The sequence below is a fragment of the Bufo gargarizans genome, chromosome 1 (assembly GCF_014858855.1).
Source record: "Bufo gargarizans isolate SCDJY-AF-19 chromosome 1, ASM1485885v1, whole genome shotgun sequence".
Taxonomy (NCBI): domain Eukaryota; kingdom Metazoa; phylum Chordata; class Amphibia; order Anura; family Bufonidae; genus Bufo; species Bufo gargarizans.
This window is the reverse complement of record NC_058080.1, coordinates 14,002,685-14,027,694: the sequence shown is the minus strand read 5'-3', so window position 1 is coordinate 14,027,694 and position 25,010 is coordinate 14,002,685. Positions and strand designations below refer to the sequence as shown.

Sequence of the window (25,010 nt, the reverse complement as noted above, 5' to 3'; positions counted from 1 at the left end):
CGGAGATCCGTCATGTCCTCAGCTGTCATTATCCATCATGATCGCACGATCAGCTGTTTTTCTGCCCAGCAGGACGGGGCCGGAACCATGGTTCTGGGGACGTGGGTTGTGCACCCCTGATCTAAGGTGTATGGCCAGCTTTAGACTTTCTGATGGAGATGTTTTCAGAAAGTCTAAAGCTGCCCATACACATTTTATAGCTGACAGCAGAACAACTGTCCAACAGCTATCTCTCCGGACTTCCTCAGGGCTTTCTTTTACACATACACGTTTGGCTTGGTGGAACATATGTGTAGGGATGAGCGAACCCGAACTGTATAGTTCGGGTTCGTACCGAATTTTGGGGTGTCCGTGACACGGACCCGAACCCGGACATTTTCGTAAAAGTCCGGGTTCGGGTTCGGTGTTCGTCGCTTTCTTGGCGCTTTTTGAAAGGCTGCAAAGCAGCCAATCAACAAGCGTCATACTACTTGCCCCAAGAGGCCGTCACAGCCATGCCTACTATTGGCATGGCTGTGATTGGCCAGAGCACCATGTGACCCAGCCTCTATTTAAGCTGGAGTCACATAGCGCCGCCCGTCACTCTGCTCTGATTAGCATAGGGAGAGGTTGCAGCTGCGACAGTAGGGCGAGATTAGGCAGTGATTAACTCCTCCAAAATACTTAATTCAGAGATCGATCTGCAGCTGTGGATGATTGAACTGCTGCTATTCAACTGCTCACTGTTTTTAGGCTGCCCAGAGCGTTTTTCAGACACTTTTTTCTGCGGTGATCGGCGGCCATTTTGTGTCTTGTGTTGCGCCAGCACAAGCTGCCACCAAGTGCATTTAACCAGCAATAGTCTGTTTATTTTTTGGCCATATACTACATCAGGGGCAAGCTGCGCCTGTCACCAAGTGCATTTAACCCTCAGTAGTGTGGTTGGTCAGGCTGTCACACCAAGTGCATTTAACCATCAATAGTGTGGTTATTTTTTGGCCATATCCCAGTCAAATTCTATCAGTAAACGTATACCTGTCACCCAGCGCCTAAATACTAGGCCTCAAGTTTATATCCAGCTAAATCTGTCGTTACTGGTGTGGCTGGTCAAGTTATTTAGTGTCCGTCAAAGCACAGTTTTTGTTCTGGGTTGAAATACAATTCCCAATTTAGCAATTTCCTAATTTAGTGGTTTCTGCTGTATCAGAGCTATTTTAAATCTATCCCTAAAAGGGTATATAAGATTCAAGGTGCACATAGGGACATTCAAAATAACTTCACACACACGCTACTGTGCATTTCCAAGTCTAATTCTGTCAGTAAACCTATACCTGTCACCCAGCGCCTAAATACTAGGCCTCAAATTTATATTCAGCTAAATCTGTGGTTACTGCTGTGCCTGTATTAGTGTAATACGGTACCTAAATAGATAGCCAGATAGTGTTAGGTGTCTGTAAAAAAAGTCCTGAATTTGAATTCAATACATTGGGCCAAATAATATTTTTGTTGTTGTGGTGAACGATAACAATGAGGAAAACATCTAGTAAGGGACGCGGACGTGGACATGGTCGTGGTGGTGTTAGTGGACCCTCTGGTGCTGGGAGAGGACGTGGCCGTTCTGCCACAGCCACACGTCCTAGTTTACCAACTACCTCAGGTCCCAGTAGCCGCCATAATTTACAGCGATATATGGTGGGGCCCAATACCGTTCTAAGGATGGTAAGGCCTGAGCAGGTACAGGCATTAGTCAATTGGGTGGCCGACAGTGGATCCAGCACGTTCACATTATCTCCCACCCAGTCTTCTGCAGAAAGCGCACAGATGGCGCCTGAAAACCAAGCCCATCAGTCTGTCACATCACCCCCATGCATACCAGGGAAACTGTCTGAGCCTCAAGTTATGCAGCAGTCTCTTATGCTGTTTGAAGACTCCGCTGGCAGGGTTTCCCAAGGGCATCCACTCAGCCCTTCCCCAGCGGTGGAAGACATAGAATGCACTGACGCACAACCACTTATGTTTTCTGATGATGAGGACATGGGAATACCACCTCAGCATGTCTCTGATGATGAAGAAACACAGGTGCCAACTGCTGCGTCTTTCTGCAGTGTGCAGACTGAACAGGAGGTCAGGGATCAAGACTGGGTGGAAGACGATGCAGGGGATGATGAGGTCCTAGACCCCACATTGAATGAAGGTCGTGCCACTGACTTTCACAGTTCAGAAGAAGAGGCAGTGGTGAGACCGAGCCAACAGCGTAGCAAAAGAGGGAGCAGTGGGCAAAAGCAGAACACCCGCCGCCAAGAGACTCCGCCTGCTACTGACCGCCGCCATCTGGGACCGAGCACCCCAAAGGCAGCTTCAAGGAGTTCCCTGGCATGGCACTTCTTCAAACAATGTGCTGACGACAAGACCCGAGTGGTTTGCACGCTATGCCATCAGAGCCTGAAGCGAGGCATTAACGTTCTGAACCTTAGCACAACCTGCATGACCAGGCACCTGCATGCAAAGCATGAACTGCAGTGGAGTAAACACCTTAAAACCAAGGAAGTCACTCAGGCTCCCCCTGCTACCTCTTCTGCTGCTGCCGCCTCGGCCACTTCTGCTGCTGCCGCCTCAGCCTCTTCCTCCGCCTCTGGAGGAACGTTGGCACCTGCCGCCCAGCAAACAGGGGATGTACCACCAACACCACCACCACCTCCGTCACCAAGCATCTCAACCATGTCACACGGCAGCGTTCAGCTCTCCATCTCACAAACATTTGAGAGAAAGCGTAAATTCCCACCTAGCCACCCTCGATCCCTGGCCCTGAATGCCAGCATTTCTAAACTACTGGCCTATGAAATGCTGTCATTTAGGCTGGTGGACACAGACAGCTTCAAACAGCTCATGTCGCTTGCTGTCCCACAGTATGTTGTTCCTAGCCGGCACCACTTCTCCAAGAGAGCCGTGCCTTCCCTGCACAACCAAGTATCCGATAAAATCAAGTGTGCACTGCGCAACGCCATCTGTGGCAAGGTCCACCTAACCACAGATACGTGGACCAGTAAGCACGGCCAGGGACGCTATATCTCCCTAACTGCACACTGGGTAAATGTAGTGGCAGCTGGGCCCCAGGCGGAGAGCTGTTTGGCGCACGTCCTTCTGCCGTCAAGGATCACAGGGCAACATTCTTTGCCTCCTGTTGCCACCTCCTCCTACTCGGCTTCCTCCTCCTCTTCTTCCACCTGCTCATCCAGTCAGCCACACACCTTTACCACCAACTTCAGCACAGCCCGGGGTAAACGTCAGCAGGCCATTCTGAAACTCATATGTTTGGGGGACAGGCCCCACACCGCACAGGAGTTGTGGCGGGGTATAAAACAACAGACCGACGAGTGGTTGCTGCCGGTGAGCCTCAAGCCCGGCCTGGTGGTGTGCGATAATGGGCGAAATCTCGTTGCAGCTCTGGGACTAGCCGGTTTGACGCACATCCCTTGCTTGGCGCATGTGCTGAATTTGGTGGTGCAGAAGTTCATTCACAACTACCCCGACATGTCAGAGCTGCTGCATAAAGTGCGGGCCGTCTGTTCGCGCTTCCGGCGTTCACATCCTGCTGCTGCTCGCCTGTCTGCGCTACAGCGTAACTTCGGCCTTCCCGCTCACCGCCTCATATGCGACGTGCCCACCAGGTGGAACTCCACCTTGCACATGCTGGACAGACTGTGCGAGCAGCAGCAGGCCATAGTGGAGTTTCAGCTGCAGCACGCACGGGTCAGTCGCACTACGGAACAGCACCACTTCACCACCAATGACTGGGCCTCCATGCGAGACATGTGTGCCCTGTTGCGCTGTTTCGAGTACTCCACCAACATGGCCAGTGGCGATGACGCCGTTATCAGCGTTACAATACCACTTCTATGTCTCCTTGAGAAAACACTTAGGGCGATGATGGAAGAGGAGGTGACCCAGGAGGAGGAGGAGGAGGAGGAGGAAGAGGGGTAATTTTTAGCACTTTCAGGCCAGTCTCTTCGAAGTGACTCAGAGGGAGGTTTTTTGCAACAGCAGAGGCCAGGTACGAGTGTGGCCAGCCAGGGCCCACTACTGGAGGACGAGGAGGACGAGGATGAGGAGGAGGTGGAGGAGGATGAGGATGAAGCATGGTCACAGCGGGGTGGCACCCAACGCAGCTCGGGCCCATCACTGGTGCGTGGCTGGGGTGAAAGGCAGGACGATGATGATACGCCTCCCACAGAGGACAGCTTGTCCTTACCCCTGGGCAGCCTGGCACACATAAGCGACTACATGCTGCAGTGCCTGCGCAACGACAGCAGAGTTGCCCACATTTTAACGTGTGCGGACTACTGGGTTGCCACCCTGCTGGATCCACGGTACAAAGACAATGTGCCCACCTTACTTCCTGCACTGGAGCGTGATAGGAAGGTGCGCGAGTACAAGCGCACGTTGGTAGACGCGCTACTAAGAGCATTCCCAAATGTCACAGGGGAACAAGTGGAAGCCCAAGGCCAAGGCAGAGGAGGAGCAAGAGGTCGCCAAGGCAGCTGTGTCACGGCTAACCCTGCCCTCCTCTGAGGGCAGGGTTAGCATGGCAAAGATGTGGAAAAGTTTTGTCAACACGCCACAGCTAACTGCACCACCACCTGATACGCAACGTGTTAGCAGGAGGCAACATTTCACTAACATGGTGGAACAGTACGTGTGCACACCCCTCCACGTACTGACTGATGGTTCGGCCCCATTCAACTTCTGTGTCTCTAAATTGTCCACGTGGCCAGAGCTAGCCTTTTATGCCTTGGAGGTGCTGGCCTGCCCGGCGGCCAGCGTTTTGTCTGAACGTGTATTCAGCACGGCAGGGGGCGTCATTACGGACAAACGCAGCCGCCTGTCTACAGCCAATGTGGACAAGCTGACGTTAATAAAAATGAACCAGGCATGGATCCCACAGGACCTGTCCGTCCCTTGTCCAGATTAGACATTAACTACCTCCCCTTAACCATATATTATTGTACTCCAGGGCACTTCCTCATTCAATCCTATTTTTATTTTCATTTTACCATTATATTGCGAGGCTACCCAAAGTTGAATGAACCTCTCCTGTGTCTGGGTGCCGGGGCCTAAATATATGCCAATGGACTGTTCCAATGTTGGCTGACGTGAAGCCTGATTCTCTGTTACGGGACCTCTCTCCTCTGCCTGGGTGCTGGGCCTAAATATATGCCAATGGACTGTTCCAATGTTGGGTGACATGAAGCCTGATTCTCTGCTATGACATGCAGACTGATTCTCTGCTGACATGAAGCCAGATTCTCCGTTACGGGACCTCTCTCCTCTGCCTGTGTGCTGGGCCTAAATATATGACAATGGACTGTTGCAGTGGTGGCTGACGTGAAGCCTGATTCTCTGCTATGACATGCAGACTGATTCTCTGCTGACATGAAGACAGATTCTCTGTTACGGGACCTCTCTCCTCTGCCTGGGTGCTGGGCCTAAATATATGACAATGGACTGTTGCAGTGGTGGCTGACGTGAAGCCTGATTCTCTGCTATGACATGCAGACTGATTCTCTGCTGACATGAAGACAGATTCTCTGTTACGGGACCTCTCTCCTCTGCCTGGGTGCCGGGGCCTAAATATCTGAGAATGGACTGTTCCAGTGGTGGGTGACGTGAAGCCAGATTCTCTGCTATGGGACCTCTCTCCAATTGATATTGGTTAATTTTTATTTATTTTATTTTTATTTTAATTCATTTCCCTATCCACATTTGTTTGCAGGGGATTTACCTACATGTTGCTGCCTTTTGCAGCCCTCTAGCCCTTTCCTGGGCTGTTTTACAGCCTTTTTAGTGCCGAAAAGTTCGGGTCCCCATTGACTTCAATGGGGTTCGGGACTAAGTTCGGATCGGGTTCGGATCCCGAACCCGAACATTTCCGGGAAGTTCGGCCGAACTTCTCGAACCCGAACATCCAGGTGTCCGCTCAACTCTACATATGTGTGTATTTTATGGGGAATAGCTTATCTCCTGGCAGAACAAAAGGATGGTTGGGGGAGAGCCAGGAGCAAATTAAACAGCTGATCGGCATGGGTGCCCTGAGTCAATGGGATACTGATGACCTATCCTAAGGATAGGTCATCAATAGTAAAAAGTGGACAACCCGTTTAAAACTACATTTTGTGAAGTTGGAGCCGGGAGGCCATAACTGCAGTGGAGACACCATCATTCCTACAGAGGGAATCAAGTATATTGACTATACATTTCCACACTTGACCTACATTCACTGCTGTGATTGCTACTTGACTTTGGCTCAAAATGTAGCACAATGTGGCACAAAAAGACACATCTACCGTTTCTATTACTTTTTTCATTGCACTCGAAAGGGTGTGTGGTTTCATTGAAAAGGTGCACGGCTTCGCAGGAAATTTGCCATGTCCGAAAATTATGTTTTTCTACCCTGTTTAAGTCGTTGTAAATTTGGTCCCAAACCACCCTCGATGGACAAGTTCTTCAACGGCCAAAACATTAGGTTTTCGATCTCTGATTGTGGTCTGTGAATGGAGTCCTTCTTCTTTGCACACAGAATCTTAAATTGGTTTTGCTTACACAGCTGAGAGCTTGCTACAATATACGAGTGTAGATGATTCTACCTAGTTTTGTTATTTTCAGATTTTTTTCCTTTATTTACCTCGGGGTTGGACCATACATTATGGACACCCAATTTTCTGGGTTGCTTTCTTTTTCTAAGTTTACCTTTAATTTTAGACATGTGCACTGATGCAATAGATTAAAATAATTCAAGGTCACCATTCTCATGTTGAGTGAAACATACTGAAGATATTGTCCTTGCGATGTTGTGTTAAATGGTTCACTAGGGACTTCATGTTACTAGAAGCTCCCGAGTCCAATAACACACATTAGATTAATGATGGCCAAATCTTCCAATTTTACCAGGGCCGCTGACCATCCAGTGTATATGAGGGCCTCCTGACACTCCCATGATGACAGATGTTGGGGGAGAGAAGGATTTGACTGTTGGATCTCTACATGCCTGATCCTTTTGCTTTCAGGGTAGATAAGCCAGCACCAGAGGACCCTGGAGAAAGACAGAGGACCCTGGAGAAAGACAAAGGAGACAGGAGAAAGACAGAGGAGTCTGGAGAAGGATGAGTGTATAGAGAGGACAGAGGAGACAGGAGGAAGACAGGAGTCTGGCGAGGACAGAGGAGTCTGGAGAAGGATGAGGAGACCAAAGACAAAAGAAACTGAAGAACACAGAGCAGACAGGGGAAAGACATTATAATCTGGTGAAGGACAGAGGAGAATGGAGGAATCTAAAGGAGGACAGAGCGGCCTGCAGTGTTACTTTATGGGAACACTCTAGGTAACACATTTTCAGTATCTCTACCAGCTGACGTCTATTATATATGATTATGTAATAAATGAGAATTAAATATCATCATTCTCATATCAGAATAAAACTCACCATAGTCATCTTCTTTGTGATATGTTGACTGGTTCATAGGGGAGGCTGGAGTTGTATGTCCTGAAATCATAGAAAAAAAGCAAAGATCATCTTACTAGAAGCTCCTCGGTTCAATAAAATTATAGTGGAGTACTTGCCAGGGTAAAAAACTATTCAGACATTGAGTATCCCAGAGGACTACTGCAAAGGGTTAAAGGAAATCTGTCACCTGGATCATCGCTATTAAAGTAAAGCTATCACCTTATACCACTTAGTACCTCATTTCCAGATGTGACTTTCTTTCATGGACTGTTTTTTTATCTTCTGGACAAAACGTTTGTTCTCTATGAAAATAATCTAGTAAGGTGCCCAGAGGGGCATTATTTTCGCACAAAGAAGCCGTTTCTATTACTTTTTTCATTGCGCTCAAAAGGGTGTGTGGTTTCATTGAAAAGGTGCACGGCTTTGCAGGAAATTTGCCATGTCCTAAAATTATGTTTTTCTACCCTGTTTAAGTCATTGTAAATTTGGTCCCAAACCGCCCTCAATGGACAAGTTCTTCAATGGCCAAAACATTAGGGGCCAGATTTATCATTAGCTCAAGTCAGAATAATGGAATGAAAAAGTTGCAAATTTTTGCGCAATCGCTAAAACTGCGTAAAAATTTGTGACTTTTTTATGCTCTGCACTATGCTCGCCAGTTTTCTGAAAGTGGGCGTGTTTTCTTATGTAAATGAATCTCTAGACAGATTTACTATTGGGACTATTTAAAAAGTCGCAAAACAATGCACAATTTCACTCCAGTGAGGACCATGCTTATCTTATGAGACTTTTTAATAGAACCTGCGACTTTTTCGTAAAGACGTGCGACTTTTGTAAAGCTGCTTACTGACGGATAAACTGCTACCGTCAAACCACATTTATTACAGTCTTAATGGGCCGATCATAAATCTGACTTGGCTAAAATTGACTTTAGCCATATGTGAAATTAGAGTCAGCTGTAAGAGTAATGATAAATCTGGCCCTAGGTTTTCAATCTCTGATTGTGGTCTGTGAATGGAGCCATTCTTCTTTGCACACAGAGACTAAAACCCATCTTAAATTGGTCTTGCTCACACAGCTGAGAGTTTGCTACAATGTATGAGTGTAGATGATTCTACCTAGTTTTGTTATTTTCGGTTTTTTTTTTTCTTTATTAACCTCAGGGTTGGGCCATACATTATGGACACCCTATTTTCTGAGTTGCTTTCTTTTCCTACTTTTACCTTTAATTTTAGACATGTGCACTGATGCAATAGATTAAATAATTCAAGGTCACCATTCTCATGTCGAGTGAAACATACTGGAGATATTGTCCTTGTGATGTTGTGTTGAATGGTTCACTGGGGACTTCATGTTACTAGAAGCTCCCGAGTCCAATAACACACATTAGATTAATGATGGCCAAATCTTCCAATTTTACCAGGGCCGGCTGACCATCCAGTGTATATGAGGGCCTCCTGACACTCCCATGATGACAGATGTTGGGGGAGAGAAGGATTTGACTGTTGGATCTCTACATGCCTGATCCTTTTGGAAGTCAGGAGTCTGTAGAAGGATGAGTGTATGGATAGGACAGAGGAGACAGGAGGAAGACAGAGGAGTCTGGAGAGTACAGAGGAGTCGGGAGAAGGATGAGTGTATGCAGAGGACAGAGGAGACAGGAGGAAGACAGGAGTCTGGAAATGTCACGCCTTGCTCTGTGACTGTGCGGAGATCTGCCAGGCTGGCTGCACATATCTGATTCTTCTCTTTGTTTTGGTTTGGGTTTGAGCTGGATCCACCTTCCCTCAGGTGTACTGGGTTGATTATTAGCGAGGCTATTTATTCCTCCTTCTCCCAGTGGCCTGTGCGGGTTATAGTTCTTCCCTGGGAGCTCTTGATGTGTGTTGGATCGTCTGCTCCAGCTGTGATCAGATAAGTTCTCTCCTTTATTTCCCTTTGTGTGTGTTATCTAGGCCTCTAGGGAGACGCTTGCTTCTCCAAAAAACTCTCGGCCGCTAAAAGAAATTATGATGTAGGAGATAGAGAATTACTGGCCATTAAATTGGCCTTTGAAGAATGGCGTCACTGGTTGAAAGGGGCTACTCATCCTATTACGGTATATACTGACCACAAGAATTTGGCTTACCTGCAGTCTGCTAAGCGCCTGAATCCTAGACAGGCTAGGTGGTCACTGTTTTTTACTAGGTTCAATTTTGTGGTCACCTTTCGCCCTGGGGTTAAAAACATCAAGATTGTCACAAAGTTTTCCTGGGGGGGAGTGATTCGGAGGATCCTGCTCCGATTTTGGCTGATGGGGTGGTGGTTTCTGCTCTGTACCCCGAGTTGGAGATGGAGGTGTTGGGGGGCCAGGGGGAGGCTCCTGATTCCTGTCCTCCAGACAAGTTGTTAGTTCCTGATGAACTGCGATACAAGGTGTTCAAGGAACATCATGATACGGTCCTTGCGGGACATCCTGGAAGCAAATCCACCATAGATCTTATTTCCCGGAGATTCTGGTGGCCAGGGTTGCGCAAGGGTGTGGAGGGTTATGTGGCAGCTTGAGACCTGTGCATGTGCGATGGTGGCTCACACTCAGCCTTCAGGATCCCTTCTTCCTTTGTCTATCCCGTCTCGTCCTTGGACGCATTTGTCCATGGATTTTATTACCGATTTCCCGAGTTCCTCTGGGAAAACTGTGATTTTTGTGGTAGTGGACCGCTTCAGTAAGATGGACAACTTTGTACCGCTACCTAGCTTGCCCAATGCCAAAACTCTCGCTCAGGTTTGTATCGATAACATTGTAAAACTACATGGCATTCCCTCTGATGTGGTGTCCAGGTTTTGGAGGTCGTTTTGCTCTCGTCTGGGAATTCAACTGCCTTTCTCTTCGGCTTTTCATCCCCAGTCGAATGGTCAGACAGAGCGCACTAACCAAAACCTTGAGACCTATTTGAGGTGTTTTGTTACCGAGAACCAGGATCACTGGTCCTCGTTCTTGTCTCTAGCCGAATTTGCCTTGAATAACCGTAGACAGGAGTCCACTGATAAGTCGCCATTTTTTGGCGCATATGGTTTTCACCCACAGTTTGGTACTTGTTCTGGGACTGGATCTTCTGGAAGGCCAGAAGAGGAGAGATTCTCTTCCGCCTTGTCATCTATCTGGCGGAAGATCCAAGTTAATTTGGAAAAGATGGGTTAAGATCTAAATGGATGGCTGACAGGAGACGTATGACTGGTCCGGACCTGTGTGTGGGTGATTCGGTGTGGTTGTCCACTAAAAACATTAAGCTCAAGGTACCATCTTGGAAACTGGGTCCAAGATTTATTGGCCCTTACAAAATCTCTGCTGTGGCCAACCCGGTGGCGTTTCGTCTGAATCTTCCGCAGATCTGAAAGATTCATAATGTGTTTCACAGGTCCCTACTGAAGAAAAATGTGGAACCTGTGGAAACATCTCCATTGCCACCTCCCCCTGTCCTGGGGGATGGCAACTTAGAGTTTGAGATCTCTGGGATTCTCGACTTGCGTGTTCTTCTGCGTTTCCTCCATTACCTAGTGCACTGGAAGGGATACGGTCCCGAGGAAAGAATGTAGATTCTGGATTCTGATGTTAGTGCTAGCCGCTTGGTGAGAGCCTTTCACAGGGCACACCCGGATAAAGTTGATACAGGGTGTCCGGAAGCTGGATCCACCTTCCCTCAGGTGTACTGGGTTGATTATTAGCGAGGCTATTTATTCCTCCTTCTCACAGTGGCCTGTGTGGGTTATAGTTCTTCCCTGGGAGCTCTTGATGTGTGTTGGATCATCTGCTCCAGCTGTGCTCAGATAAGTCCCCTCCTTCATTTCCCTTTGTGTGTTTTATCTAGGCCTCTAGGGAGACGCTTGCTTCTTCCTGGTTTGAAGAAGAAGGTTGCCTCTTCCGTTTTCCCTGCTGCTTAGGGTTTGCCCAGGGTGTTCAGGTTTAGGTACGAGGGCATGTGCATATCCACCCTTAGGGTATACACATGGGAACAGCAGTTTAGGGAAAGCTTTTAAAGGGAGTCTGTCACCTCCATATGGCCATATACAGTGCTTACATGGCTCTGTAGCACACCTATACAGGATTGTAACGGTACCTTTGTTCTTTACTTTAGACTTGCACCAGCAGGAAAAACGAAGTTTAATTCATATGCAAATGAGTACTCGCAAGTGCCCAAGGGAGGAGTTCAATGTGTAGGTGCCCAGGCTGCTCTGCCTTCTTTTCACTATACTCCTCCCCAGCCTCTTCCTTTGCCCGCCCTCCAAGTCCGGACCTATCGATGAGGCAAGAGACTTGGAGGGCGGGCAAAGGCAGAGACTGGGGAGGAGTAAAGTGAAAAGAAGGCAGAGTAGCCTGGGCACCTACACACTGAACTCCTACCCTGAGCACTTGCAAGTGCTCATTTGCATATGAATTAAACTTAGTTTTTCCTGCTGGTGCAAGTCTAAAGAAAAGAGCAAAGGTATCGTTACAATCCTGTATAGGTGTGCTACAGAGCCATGTAAGCACTGTATATGGCCATATGGAGGAGACAGACTCCCTTTAAGGATTGCTAGGAGGTGACCCTTTTCTCCCTAGCTTTTGGGCCTAGTCATTTATTCTGTTTGTTTTCCCGTGTTTGGTTATTTCCCTGCTTACCTACCTACTGTGACAGGAAGGGACAGAGGAGTCTGGAGAAGGATGATGAGACAGAGGACAGAAGAGCCTGAAGTACACAAAGCAGACAGGAGGAAGACATTGGAGTCTGGTGGAGGACAGAGGAGAATGGAGGAATCTGGAGGAGGACAGAGCGGTCTGCAGTGTTACTTTATGGGAACACTCTAGGTAACACCATTTCAGTATCTCTACCATCTGACGACTATTATATATGATTATGTCATAAATGAGGTAATTCAAGATCACTATTCCTATATCAGAATAAAACCCACCATAGTCATCATCTTTGTGATATGTTGACTGGTTCATAGGGGAGGCTGGAGTTGTATGTCCTGAAATCATAGAAAAAAACAAAGATCATCTTACTAGAAGTTCCTCGGTTCAATAAAATTACAGTGGAGAACTTGCCAGGGTAAAAAAACTATAAACCCCACCACTACATCACATTCAAGCCATAACTCGACTGTCCTTTCTTTAAAATCTTGTGCATGTGCAGTGCCAAACATTGCCTGTCATACTGAGGTCATCAGCTTCAACTCTGCAACTGGGCGTACCACAGATTTTCTTTAACTAATGCCAATAAAATTAATGCAATGTTGTTGAGTAAAATATTCTGATTTATTGTGTTTCCTATATACTTAATAGCAATGTACAGGCAGCCATATGGTCAACAAATCGGTAAACTCTTTGGGTTACCAGGGTGAAGGACCAGGTTCACACCCAGGCTATCTGGAGGAGTCTAGTCTTAGCAGAGCAAGGAAGAAGATATTTGTATGAGAGCTCCTTCACCACTAGGTCCAAATCCAGCGAACCTCAGTATCTAAAGACTTTAGCTACCCTAGGAAGCCACTCTACTTCCAGAGAAGGACATAAGCCATAAGTCCAGAAATATCCAGGCTGTGCAAGATTCAGACAGCAAAGAATTTGCTCATTTATGGCATTGAGACTTTGCTGCTGTAGAAAGGATTGTTGCCTCCGATAGCTATCACACTTTCAGATGGACTGGCCATCCGTACTTAAAGGGGTTATCCAGGAAATGATGACCTATCCTCAGGATATGTCATCATAGTCACATGGGTAGGGGTCCGAGTCCTGGCACCCCTTGCCGATCAGCTGTCCCAGGGAGCCGACACACTCACTGGAGCTCTGGTAGGCACAGCTGGCTCCCAGAAGCTTACCAAGCTCAGAGCCATACATTAAATAGTGGCTTTCCTTGGTATTGCAGCTAAGCCCCCTTCACTTCAATGGAGCTGAGCTGCATCTAGGCCCTTTGACCTATGTACAATGATAAATAAGCACCAAAATGACTCACAAAAGTGAGTACCCGTGCAGAGCCAGCACGTGTGGTAAGACACCAAAAAAGAGAAAATAGGGCTTGCACTAAATAGTATTATGAATATATAAATTTTATTAGTGTCTCCATACGAGACAAATCACAATTAAAACACATAGGAAACAATGGATGGTGAAAAATGAGCACACAGAATGACATGGAGCACGACCAAATTACTAAGAATGGCAAATAGATACAAAAATGAGTATATAGATATAGCACTAAGTGTGCATGTAAAGCAAATAGAATGTTAGTAATACATGTAATCAGGCAAAACTATACAGGCTAGGTAATGATATCATACATAGTGAAACCAAAGTCTGCATATAAAGTGACCAGTGCACATAGTCAGAATAGATATATAACCAACGCTGAGTACATGGTCAATTAGTCTAGGAACAGTTCTTTGCTCCAGTTATTTAGGTGTGGTTGCCATCGTTACCCGGGATTCGGCGTGCTCTTCTTCTCCCCTCCATTCTGGTCCACAGATGTATCTACTTCCTAGACTAATTGACCATGTCTCTGTATTCTTACTTCATGGCGTTATCAGCACGGACATTATATATTTGGTCAACTGTCCTTTTTTGGACCTTTTGCATTCACTTTTATCTATATATAATTAGGTCTTAAATTATTATTTATTTTACACATTCATGTATTTGCATGTGTCTGTGTGCGCGTGCACTCGCGTGCGCGCATGTGGGCCCCTGTGCGCGCGTGCGTCCACGCGCACTCACACACTCTATTTGTTCTCTTTCCTATATGTACAGCAGTGCCTGTACCTTATTCACTTTTGTCACTTTATATATTCATATCACTGTGGTATCTTCTGTGGGTTTCATTGTATATACACATGTGTGGGGACAAGCTTCCACATGTGTATATATATATTTATATATACGTTTTATGTGCAACTTGTGTTTTTTTTTATATATCTATACACCTCTCTGCACATCCTAATTGTAATATATTACATATATGTATACACTTTATTTATTAACATGCTTGTTATCTAGCGCTGTATTAGGTCAGCTTTTCATTGTGCCATATGATGTACTGTATGTTGTCTTTTCCACAGTTTGGCTCAATACACTCTGGCATGCTTTATAAAATATAAATATAAGCTACATTTGCTCCCCCATTTATCAGTTAGGCTCCATGTATCTACTGGAGCGCATTAGGTCATAGCTTTCCCTTCACCCTGTTACTCCTGCCGAATCCCGGAAGTGGCGTCTTGTGTTCCACCATGCGGTTCACCTACAGGAACCGGAAGTGATGCGATGCGTTCCAGCTTGGAACGCATTCGTCTCCCTTCCTTGTGTGGCCACACACGTCCTGCTCCCTTATCGTTTGCAGCTGCCCTCCGTCCATTAGCCATGTCGTTTTGGCTATATAAATCACCCCACTAGCCCCCCCTCCACACACACTTCCCCCTGAAGAAGCCTTGCGTGAAACGTGCGTCGGGGTTGCTGGAGCACTATACAGGTAGTTGGTTTATGGCGTTATAATTATTTACTCAGCGTTGGCTATATATCTATTCTGACTATGTGCACTGGTCACTTTATATGCAGACTTTGGTTTCACTATGTATGATATCATTACCTAGCCTGTATAGCTTTGCCTGATTATATGTATTACTAACATTCTATTTGTTTTACATGCACACCTAGTGCTATATTTATATACTCATTTTTGTATCTATTTGCCATTCTTAGTAATTTGGTCGTGCTCCATGTCATTCTGTGTGCTCATTTTTCACCATCCATTGTTTCCTATGTGTTTTAATTGTGATTTGTCTCGTATGGAGACACTAATAAAATTTATATATTCATAATACTATTTAGTGCGAGCCCTATTTTCTCTTTTTTGGTGTCTTACCTATGTACAATGATGTACATGGCCTAAGAAAGGCTACTGCATTCACGGTGCGCCTGGCCTCTCCTAACAGCTGATTAGCGGGGTCCTGGGGGTAATACAACCACCATCATTGATGCTGCCTGTACGCTGCTTTTGGGAGAGAACGACACTGTGATTCTTACTTTAGAACTCTGCTTTTTATTGCTGCATGTAAGAAAGACTTTATTTACTTCAATCAACAAGCCTAGTTACTTTCTCAACCTGTCACCATCTCTGCATGTGCTCTCCTGCCAAATGCCTCACACAAGGGCATCCAAACTACTATCAGGAAGGAGGCCCAGAATCAGGGTGTGTCCTGAGGGAGGAAAGGAAGGTGCACCCTCTAGTCACTGCATGGTTCATGGGAGCACCAGAAGGAGGACTGATGCCATGAGCTATGAGTTCTACTACCACCATCATAGCCAACGCCACTCCCATCCTCCTCAAATCAGTCCCTGGTGGGTCACTGCACGCACACATATGATAATTGATGGCCAAATCTTACAGTTTTAATAAGACCTGCTTACCATCTAATGTGTATGAGGGTCTCCCGTTTCTCCCATGATGACAGAGGTTGGAGGAGAGAAGGATTTGGCTGTTGGATCTCTACATGCAGGGTCCTTTTGTTATCAGGGGAGATAAGCTGCCACCAGAGGTCTCTGGAGAGAGCAGAGGAGCCTGGAGGAAGATAGAGATGCCTGGAGCAGGATGAAGAAGTGAGGAGGAGGAGGACAGGGGAATCTGGAGGAGGACAGAATGAGTCTGGAGGAGGACAGAAGGGGTCTGTCTGGAGGAGGACAGAAGGGGTCTGGAGGAGGACAGAAGGGGTCTGGAGGGGGACAGAGGAGCCTAGAGGAAGAAAGAAGTGCATGGAGGAGGATGGAGAAATGTGGAAGAGGACATAGGTGTCTCGAGAGAACAGACGTGTTGGAGGAGGACAGAGGACTCTGGAGAGGACAGAGGTGTCTGGAGGAGATGTAGGGGTCTAAAGAGGAGAGAAATAGAGAAGACTGGAAAGGATAGATGTAGGTGACAGAGGATAATGGAGGGAGCAGTGTGGTCTGGAGGGGACAGAGGTATCTGGAGAGAATAGGGTGGGCTGGCAGCAGATTACGCCCCACCCTTTATTCTGAACACATACAGGACAGGTGAGTGAAGAATGAATGTGTAATACCAAAAAATCTGGGCACTATGGTGGGCTACAGCATACACCACCCTATTAGGCACATAAGAGCAATTGAACATAAACCTAACTTTTATAGACAAGGTGGAATTTAACCCTGTTTTCTGTTTATATATATTTTTACATTTATTTTTTTATGATCCATGTTATAAAGAGTCTCATCTCATGTTTTACAATGACTAACAGGACACACTTTACTCTATTGTACTTTATTGTCCTTTAATATCTTGTAATTGATGTTAAAATATTAAAAACCTATGGAATGAAAGCAGAGTTGCGAGGAAAGGCTGTTAGCCAATTGAGATTTCAGTCGACAGCTATCTGATGTTTATGCCCGGCGTGATGCTGTCTCTAAAAGACCACAGGGAAGAAGCCAACCCCACGTCAACTTACAGGTGAAATTAGTGAACTGTTTATTTTAGAGGTGGGACGATTCCAATTTTTTTCTAATCCGAATTGGTTCTCGAATATATTGAATCTTTCGAATCTTGAATCCTACGAATCCTGTACATAAGAATTGCACAACACAACTTACTCCAACCACAAAGTCACTACTACTACTCCAACCCTCTCCTGACAGCTTGCTCGGTGCTGTAGTTTCAAGGGCTGAACTACGGACTTGCTATGAGATATAAAGGAGTTCAGTGAGTGCAGTGAGAAACATAGGAGAACACAAAGCTGCGCACAAAACTTACCCCGGAGCTCACAAACACATCTCTGCAGAGCAGCAGCCAGCAGATAAGACTACGGAAGCCGCCAGAGAACTGACAACCTCAAGGACGGTGGCTGAAGAGGTTCAAACCACGTCAGTTTGTCTTAACCTCCTCCTTCCTCTTTTGTGGGCGGAGAAAAAAAAATTGGCAGTAGAGCTGTGCAAACAAGTCCAGAGAGTGTCACCTGCTGCCCGGGCACGGGGACCCGAGGTGAGTGCACTCCTCAGGCTGCTGTTATGCAGTGCTCGCTTAGGGTTTTACTAGGGAAATACAGTGGCGGATCCAGAGCCTGGTCTCGGGAGGGGCACTTCCAGATAATTTTCTGTCCGCCGCCACAAAACAATGGTGCTTATAGAACAGACTCCACAGTGTAGCGGTATACTGTATATTGTGGGGCACAGTGTATGGGGGCTCGGCGGAGCTGATGTGTTTTATCCTATGAGAAAGATTTCATAATAAAGATTTGGAGAAGGGGCAGAGGGAGAGCAGAGCGGGGAGAGGCTGGTGCTGCTACTAGGGGGTCATACCATGGGGGAGTCATAAAGTCCACCATAATGCCCCCCCCAGTAGAAATAATTCTCGTTATAATGTGACAGTGCAAAAATTACCCCCTTGCAATGCCCCCAGTTGAGCTAATGTCCCCATAGTGCCCCCATAATGTGCCAGTATAAAATACCCCTATATAGTGCCCCCAGGGGTCAAGTCCTGGGAAAAAAAGTGTGGGAACTCACCCAAGATCCACTGCAACCCCCCCCCCCCCTCCAAAAAATAAAAAAGCACAGAAAATCTAGCATGCTGTAATTTGTGTCGCTGCGGACTAAAAAATAAATTAAAAAAATAGCACTTTTAGAAAAGTTTGTCCTGGGATTCGATCTCATGACCTCTACACAGCAGAAGCAAGGCATATGCCCTCACAGCTATGAAAGCTGTCTAGCTTGCTACTTAAAAAAAAATATATATAAGACTTCTACTGTAGGTAACTTTGCCCACTGTGTATGGATGTAGCAGAGCTGGGTGTGTTGGGGCAGCTGTCATGTGTATGGTTGTACACTAGGTATCAGTACACAAGGTATCAGTAGAAGTATCAGAAAAAGAAAAAAAAACACTTTTAGTTTGTCCTGGGATTCGAACTCATGACCTCTACACATTACAGGCAAGGCATTTACCCTCACAGCCATAAAAGCTGTTGAGGTAGTTGCTTAAAAAAAAAAACTAAGACTTCTACTTATACCTAGTGTACTGATACCTAGTGTACAACCATACACATGACAGCTGCCCCAACACACCCAGCTCTGCTACATCCATACACAGTGGGCAGCTGTCATGTGTATGGTTGTACACTTGGTATCAGTAAACTAGGTATCAGTAGAAGTCTTATAAAAAAAAAAAAACACTTTTAGAAAAGTTTGTCCTGGGATTCGAACTCATGACCTCTACACATTACAGGCAAGGCATTTACCCTCACAGCCATAAAAGCTGTTAAGGTAGTTGCTTAAAAAAACAAAAACTAAGACTTCTACTTATACCTAGTGTACTGATACCTAGTGTACAACCATACACATGACAGCTGCCCCAACACACCCAGCCCTGCTACATCCATACACAGTGGGCAGCTGTCATGTGTATGGTTGTACACTTGGTATCAGTAAACTAGGTATCAGTAGAAGTCTTATAAAAAAAAAAAACACTTTTAGAAAAGTTTGTCCTGGGATTCGAACTCATGACCTCTACACATTACAGGCAAGGCATTTACCCTCACAGCCATAAAAGCTGTTAAGGTAGTTGCTTAAAAAAAAAAAACTAAGACTTCTACTTATACCTAGTGTACTGATACCTAGTGTACAACCATACACATGACAGCTGCCCCAACACACCCAGCCCTGCTACATCCATACACAGTGGGCAGCTGTCATGTGTATGGTTGTACACTTGGTATCAGTAAACTAGGTATCAGTAGAAGTCTTATAAAAAAAAAAAAACACTTTTAGTAAAGTTTGTCCTGGGATTTGAACTCATGACCTCTACACATCAGAGGCAAGGCATTTACCCTCACAGCCATAAAAGCTGTCAAGGTAGCTGTTTAAAAAAAAAAAAATAAGACTTCTACTTATACCTAGTGTACTGATACCTAGTGTACAACCATACACATGACAGCTGCCCCAACACACCCAGCTCTGCTACATCCATACACAGTGGGCAGCTGTCATGTGTATGGTTGTACACTAGATATCAGTACACTAGGTATAATTAGAAGTCTTATTTTTTTTTTTTTTTTTTTTTTTTTTTTTTAAGCATTTACCTAGACGGCTTTCATGGCTGTGAGGGTAAATGCCTTCCTCTGATGTGTAGAGGTCGTGAGTTCGAATCCCAGGACAAACTTTTCTAAAAGACATTCTAAATGATCTCGTAGTGAAGGAGATGATGTCATTAGGGGGCGGGGCGCCATGAGAGGAGTCGCAGGCAGCGGCACCGCACAGACAGCTTCCTCTCAACTGAAGCCGCCCCTCCTCCCTTAACCTGCCCTGCACAGTGCGCTCCGTCTCCCCCTGTGAATCTGATTCAGCCGTGTTCTCCTGGCTTGAGGCTGAAAGGGAACAGCGTTCCTGCCATGAAAAAAGTGCAGGAACGCCGTTCCCATGCGTTCCCCCTCCACTCGACCCCTGAGTGCCCCCAGTAAATGCCCCCATAGTGCTCCTCTCCCACCTTCCTCCTAGTGCCCCCCATAATGTACCAGTATAAAATGCCCCATATATAGTGCCCCAGGAGATGCCCTCATTGTCCCCCATAATTTGCAAGTATAAAATACCCCTTCTTAGTGCCCCCCGTAGATGACTTCATAGTACTCCTCTCCCCCCTTCCCCATAGTACCCACCATAATGTGTCCCAGTATAAAATGCTACTGTACAGAGCCCTCCATATAAAATACCACTTCTTTGTGGCCTCAGTAGATGCCCCTATAGTGCCCCCAATAATATGCCAGTAACAAGAGCCCCCCATCATGTGCCAGTAATAAAAGCACCCCCATCATGTGCCAGTAATAAGAGCACCCCCCATCATGTGCCAGTAGCAAGAGCCCCCCATCATGTGCCAGTAACAAAAGCCCCCCAATGTGCCAGTAATAAGAGCCCCCCATCATGTGCCAGTAATAAGAGCCCCCCCATCATGTGCCAGTAACAAAAGCCCTCCCAATGTGCCAGTAACAAGAGCACCCACAATGTGCCAGTAACAAGAGCCCCCATCATGTGCCAGTAACAAGAGCCCCCCATAATGTGCCAGTAATACCAGCCCCCCATCATGTGCCAGTAATAACAGCCCCCATCATGTGCCAGTAATACCAGCCCCCCATCATGTGCCAGTAATACCAGCCCCCCATCATGTGCCAGTAATAACAGCCCCCCATCATGTGCCAGTAATACCAGCCCCCCATCATGTGCCAGTAATAACAGCCCCTGGATCCCCCCTGGATCCGCGAGTGGGGAAATAGCAGGCGTCTCGGGAGGCGCGGGGACGCGACGTCGCGACAGGATTCGAATTTCATAAATTACGTTGGGATTAAAGTCACGATTCCCGCAAAATTCGAGGGATTCGTGGATTTGTCGCCCCACCTCTAGTTTATTTGTATTTGGCGTGAGTCAAAATGCTGAAGCTTCACCTACTATCTACTTATCACTAGTATAGGTATCTACAAAAAGGAAAATTACCAACCAACACAGTGCATCCTCCTGTCTGGATGGAGCAGCGCCTGCACTTCACCCTACGGTGTCTCTTCTGACTCACCTGTCACGGTGACATTGAAATGCTCCTCATGGTTTCCTATCCTTTCATTTTCCTGATGCCTTGTGATAAAGGTGTAGACATTGCTGTCCCCCTCCGTGAGGTTTTTCAGTAGAAAGCTGCATTTGTCCTCATCGAACTGAAGCCGCATGGAGAATTGGAGACGAGGAGTCAATGTACGCTTATAATAGGATCCAATTACTTTATTGTTAATTTGAAGCTCATACATGTTAGAAGGATCAAAGGTGCAGCTCGTTGGTAACGTAACAGATGAGCCGGACCCTACAGACAAGGACAATGTCTCCATCTCACCGACATCAACTGTGGAAACAAATAAAATGTGAATCATAGATTAACGAGGCGAGAAAGTCCAACCAACATCATCGAAGTATGAAGCTAATAGAATCCCCACCACATGTTGTATGTAGGACCCGGCAGAAGACCTACATCAAACCTCTTAGGTGCTCTGATTTCTATGCTGCCCCCTCAGTGGACAACTAAATATACAGTACATATAGAGTATATATCACAGGCGGCAACTCTTTCTGATGGCGAGGAAACAGCTCCGCGTCCGCTCCAATCCCCTCACTGTAAGACCACATGACCACAAACATATTTTTTGTCTGCATCTGATCCGCAATTTTTGTGGCTTGGATGGAGACTCATTTACTTCAATGGGGCCTCAAAAGATGGGCACAGCACATTGTCTCCTGTCCGCATCCGTATGTCCGTTCCGTGGCCCTGCAAAGAATATAGAACATGTCCTATTATTGTCCGCATTATGGACATGGATAGGACTGTTCTATTATGGGCCGGACGTTCCACGCATGGCCAGTATCCGTGTTTTGCAGATCGGCAATTTGCGGACCACAAAACAAGCAATGGTCATGAGCCCTAAGTGTGCCACACACTGCAGTACAGTACCCATGTCTGCCTTGTACATTGCCACTGCCGTGTAGTAAGGGATTATGCAATGTTTGGAGACCATGAGGAATGACCTAGTCAGGGAGCAGCACATGTCCCTGGTGGAGCGCAACACAGCAGGAATCCCCAGCAGGATAAAAGTAATTGACTGAGGAAATGTAAAAAATAAGAAAAAAAATAGTAACACAGGAAACCAGTGAAACATAAACTGCATGGCCACAGACAAGACTGATCACAGAGATCTCACTGCTTTAAGCCTCATTCACACATCAGTGATTGGAGCCAAAACCAGGACTGGAGCCTCCACAGACATAAGATCTGCACCTGTTCTGTGTTTAGAGCCGCACCTGGTCTTGGCTCAAAATCAGTGACCGAACACTGACGTGTGAATGAGGCCCTATCAGCACCTCCGAGTACAGATAATGTAGTAGATGTTACCTGCAGTCCTATGTAACACCACAGATAACACAGTGATAACTCTCCGAGTACAGATAATGTAGTAGATGTCACCTGCAGTCCTATGTAACACCACAGATAACACAGTGATAACTCTCTGAGTACAGATAATGTAGTAGATGTCACCTGCAGTCCTATGTAACACCACAGATAACACAGTAATAACTCTCTGAGTACAGATAATGTAGTAGATGTCACCTGCAGTCCTATGTAACACCACAGATAACACAGTAATAACTCTCTGAGTACAGATAATGTAGTAGATGTCACCTGCAGTCCTATGTAACACCACAGATAACACAGTAATAACTCTCTGAGTACAGATAATGTAGTATATGTCACCTGCAGTCCTATGTAACACGACAGATAACACAGTGATAACTCTCTGAGTACCGATAATGTAGTAGATGTCACCTGCAGTCCTATGTAACACCACAGATAACACAGTAATAACTCTCTGAGTACAGATAATGTGGTAGATGTCACCTGCAGTCCTATGTAACACCACAGATAACACAGTGTACAGATAATATAGTAGATGTTACCTGCAGTCCTATGTAACACCACAGATAACACAGTGATAACTCTCTGAGTACAGATAATGTAGTAGATGTCACCTGCAGTCCTATGTAACACCACAGATAACACAGTGATAACTCTCTGAGTACAGATAATGTAGTAAATGTTACCTGCAGTCCTATGTAATATCACAGATAACACAGTGACAACTATCTGAGTACAGATAATATAGTAGATGTTACCTGCAGTCCTATGTAACACCACAGATAACACAGTGATAACTCTCTGAGTACAGATAATGTAGTAGATGTTACCTGCAGTCCTATGTAACACCACAGATAACACAGTGACAACTCTCTGAGTACAGATAATATAGTAGATGTTACCTGCAGTCCTATGTAAGACAAGCTATAATAATACATGCAATGTTGATGGGCTGATCCTGTAGCCGGTACTCACACACTGTGGCGATCAGTAGTATCAGCAGAGCCATCCCCATGTTGATCACTCTCGTGCTGTCTACGCTGTGACTTCTGTTCGCTCTGGCTCTTTTCTAAGCTTCGTTCCCCGCCCCCGTCTGAGCACTGCCCCTTTCCTGGAGGTGTGTACTGCCTTTTTTGTACCTGACTTCCGTACCTCGAGGAGAAAACATTCTATTGTGTTGAGTCATAAAGTTTCAGATGTTTTGTGTCTTCTTTTTGCTGCTCTGTGGTTTTCTGAAGGCACCTGTTATCCTGAGATTTGCCGGGTGATATATTGTACGGAAAAGAGATCGCGCTGAAACTAAATGACTTTCCTTCGATTTCACCCCTTAAAATATTGCATTGATGTGTGACTTTTTAGCAATAAGGACGCATTCATCTCAGCTCTTAGTCACATTGACATGGTGACAGCCCAGGTCGGAGAATTGCAGTGTCCTATCAGACAAGCAAATCAAAGCCATCACAATGCAGACCTGAACATACGTAAGGTAGACTTCAAGGGGTTGAAGACGTTGTTCAAGATTGTGTGGGGGGGGGGGGGGTGTTGGTAAAGGGAAGATTACTTGCCTGCTCCACGCTCCTCCTTCTCCGGGCCTGCGGTGCTCCTCTGGGCTCCTGCGATGCTCATCTGGGCTCCTGCGATGCTTCTCTGGGCTCCTGAGATGCTCCTCTGGGCTCCTACGATGCTCCTCTGGGCTCCTGCGATGCTCCTCTGGGCTCCTGCGATGCTCCTCTGGGCTCCTGCGATGCTCTTCTGGGCTCCTGCGATGCTCCTCTGGGCTCCTGCGATGCTTCTCTGGGCTCCTGAGATGCTCCTCTGGGCTCCTGCGATGCTCCTCTGGGCTCCTGAGATGCTCCTCTGGGCTCCTGCTATGCTCCTCTGGGCTCCTGCGATGCTCCTCTGGGCTCCTGCGATGCTTCGCTGGGCTCCTGAGATGCTCCTCTGGGCTCCTGCGATGCTCCTCTGGGCTCCTGAGATGCTCCTCTGGGCTCCTGCTATGCTTCTCTGGGCTCCTGAGATGCTCCTCTGGGCTCCTGCGATGTCAACATCATTTTCGAGCACAACCCTTTTAAGCACTCTGTTGTTTTGTCCTCCTGCAGGGTCAATACGTCCTGATCTTCAGAGCAGATGGGAACCTGTCACATTGAACAGGGTGTCCGAGCAGCAGGCAGGGTGTTATAGAGAAGGAGGAGCTGAGCAGATTGATGTATATAGTATTGTAGAAAAAGATTCAGTAGAACCTGGTTTTTATTCATTTAAGTACCTGCTCATTCTGGGCTTCGAAGTCGAAAAGTCGGCCAAATCAGTGACTGACAGCCTTCCCTCTATAACTGTGTATACAGAGAGAGCTGTCAGTCACTGATAGGACGACCTCCTGGACTGTGTATACAGAGAGAGCTGTCAGTCACTGATAGGACCACCTCCTGGACTGTGTATACAGAGAGAGCTGTCAGTCACTGATAGGACCACCTCCTGGACTGTGTATACAGAGAGAGCTGTCAGTCACTGATAGGACCACCTCCTGGACTGTGTACATAGAGAGAGCTGTCAGTCACTGATAGGACCACCTCCTGGACTGTGTATACAGAGAGAGC

The 25,010-nt window shown here is 46.4% G+C and overlaps 1 protein-coding gene across 3 annotated transcripts in view; it reads right to left on the bottom strand.

The window, feature by feature from the left end:
* Positions 1–23,708, bottom strand: part of LOC122945139 — a 52,125-nt gene extending 28,417 nt beyond the window's left edge. The window contains exons 1-4 of one of the 3 annotated variants that reach the window (XM_044305927.1): positions 23,392–23,708; positions 21,037–21,354; positions 12,407–12,466; positions 7,457–7,516 (exon numbers count right to left, since the gene is read on the bottom strand). In XM_044305927.1, coding sequence (XP_044161862.1) covers positions 7,457–7,516; positions 12,407–12,466; positions 21,037–21,354; positions 23,392–23,431 — 478 coding nt within the window. In that variant the 5' untranslated portion in view covers positions 23,432–23,708. The remainder of the gene's footprint in view (positions 1–7,456; positions 7,517–12,406; positions 12,467–21,036; positions 21,355–23,391) is intronic. The other 2 variants (XM_044304440.1, XM_044305153.1) reach the window with 2 other exon arrangements.
* Positions 23,709–25,010: the final 1,302 nt, after the last annotated feature.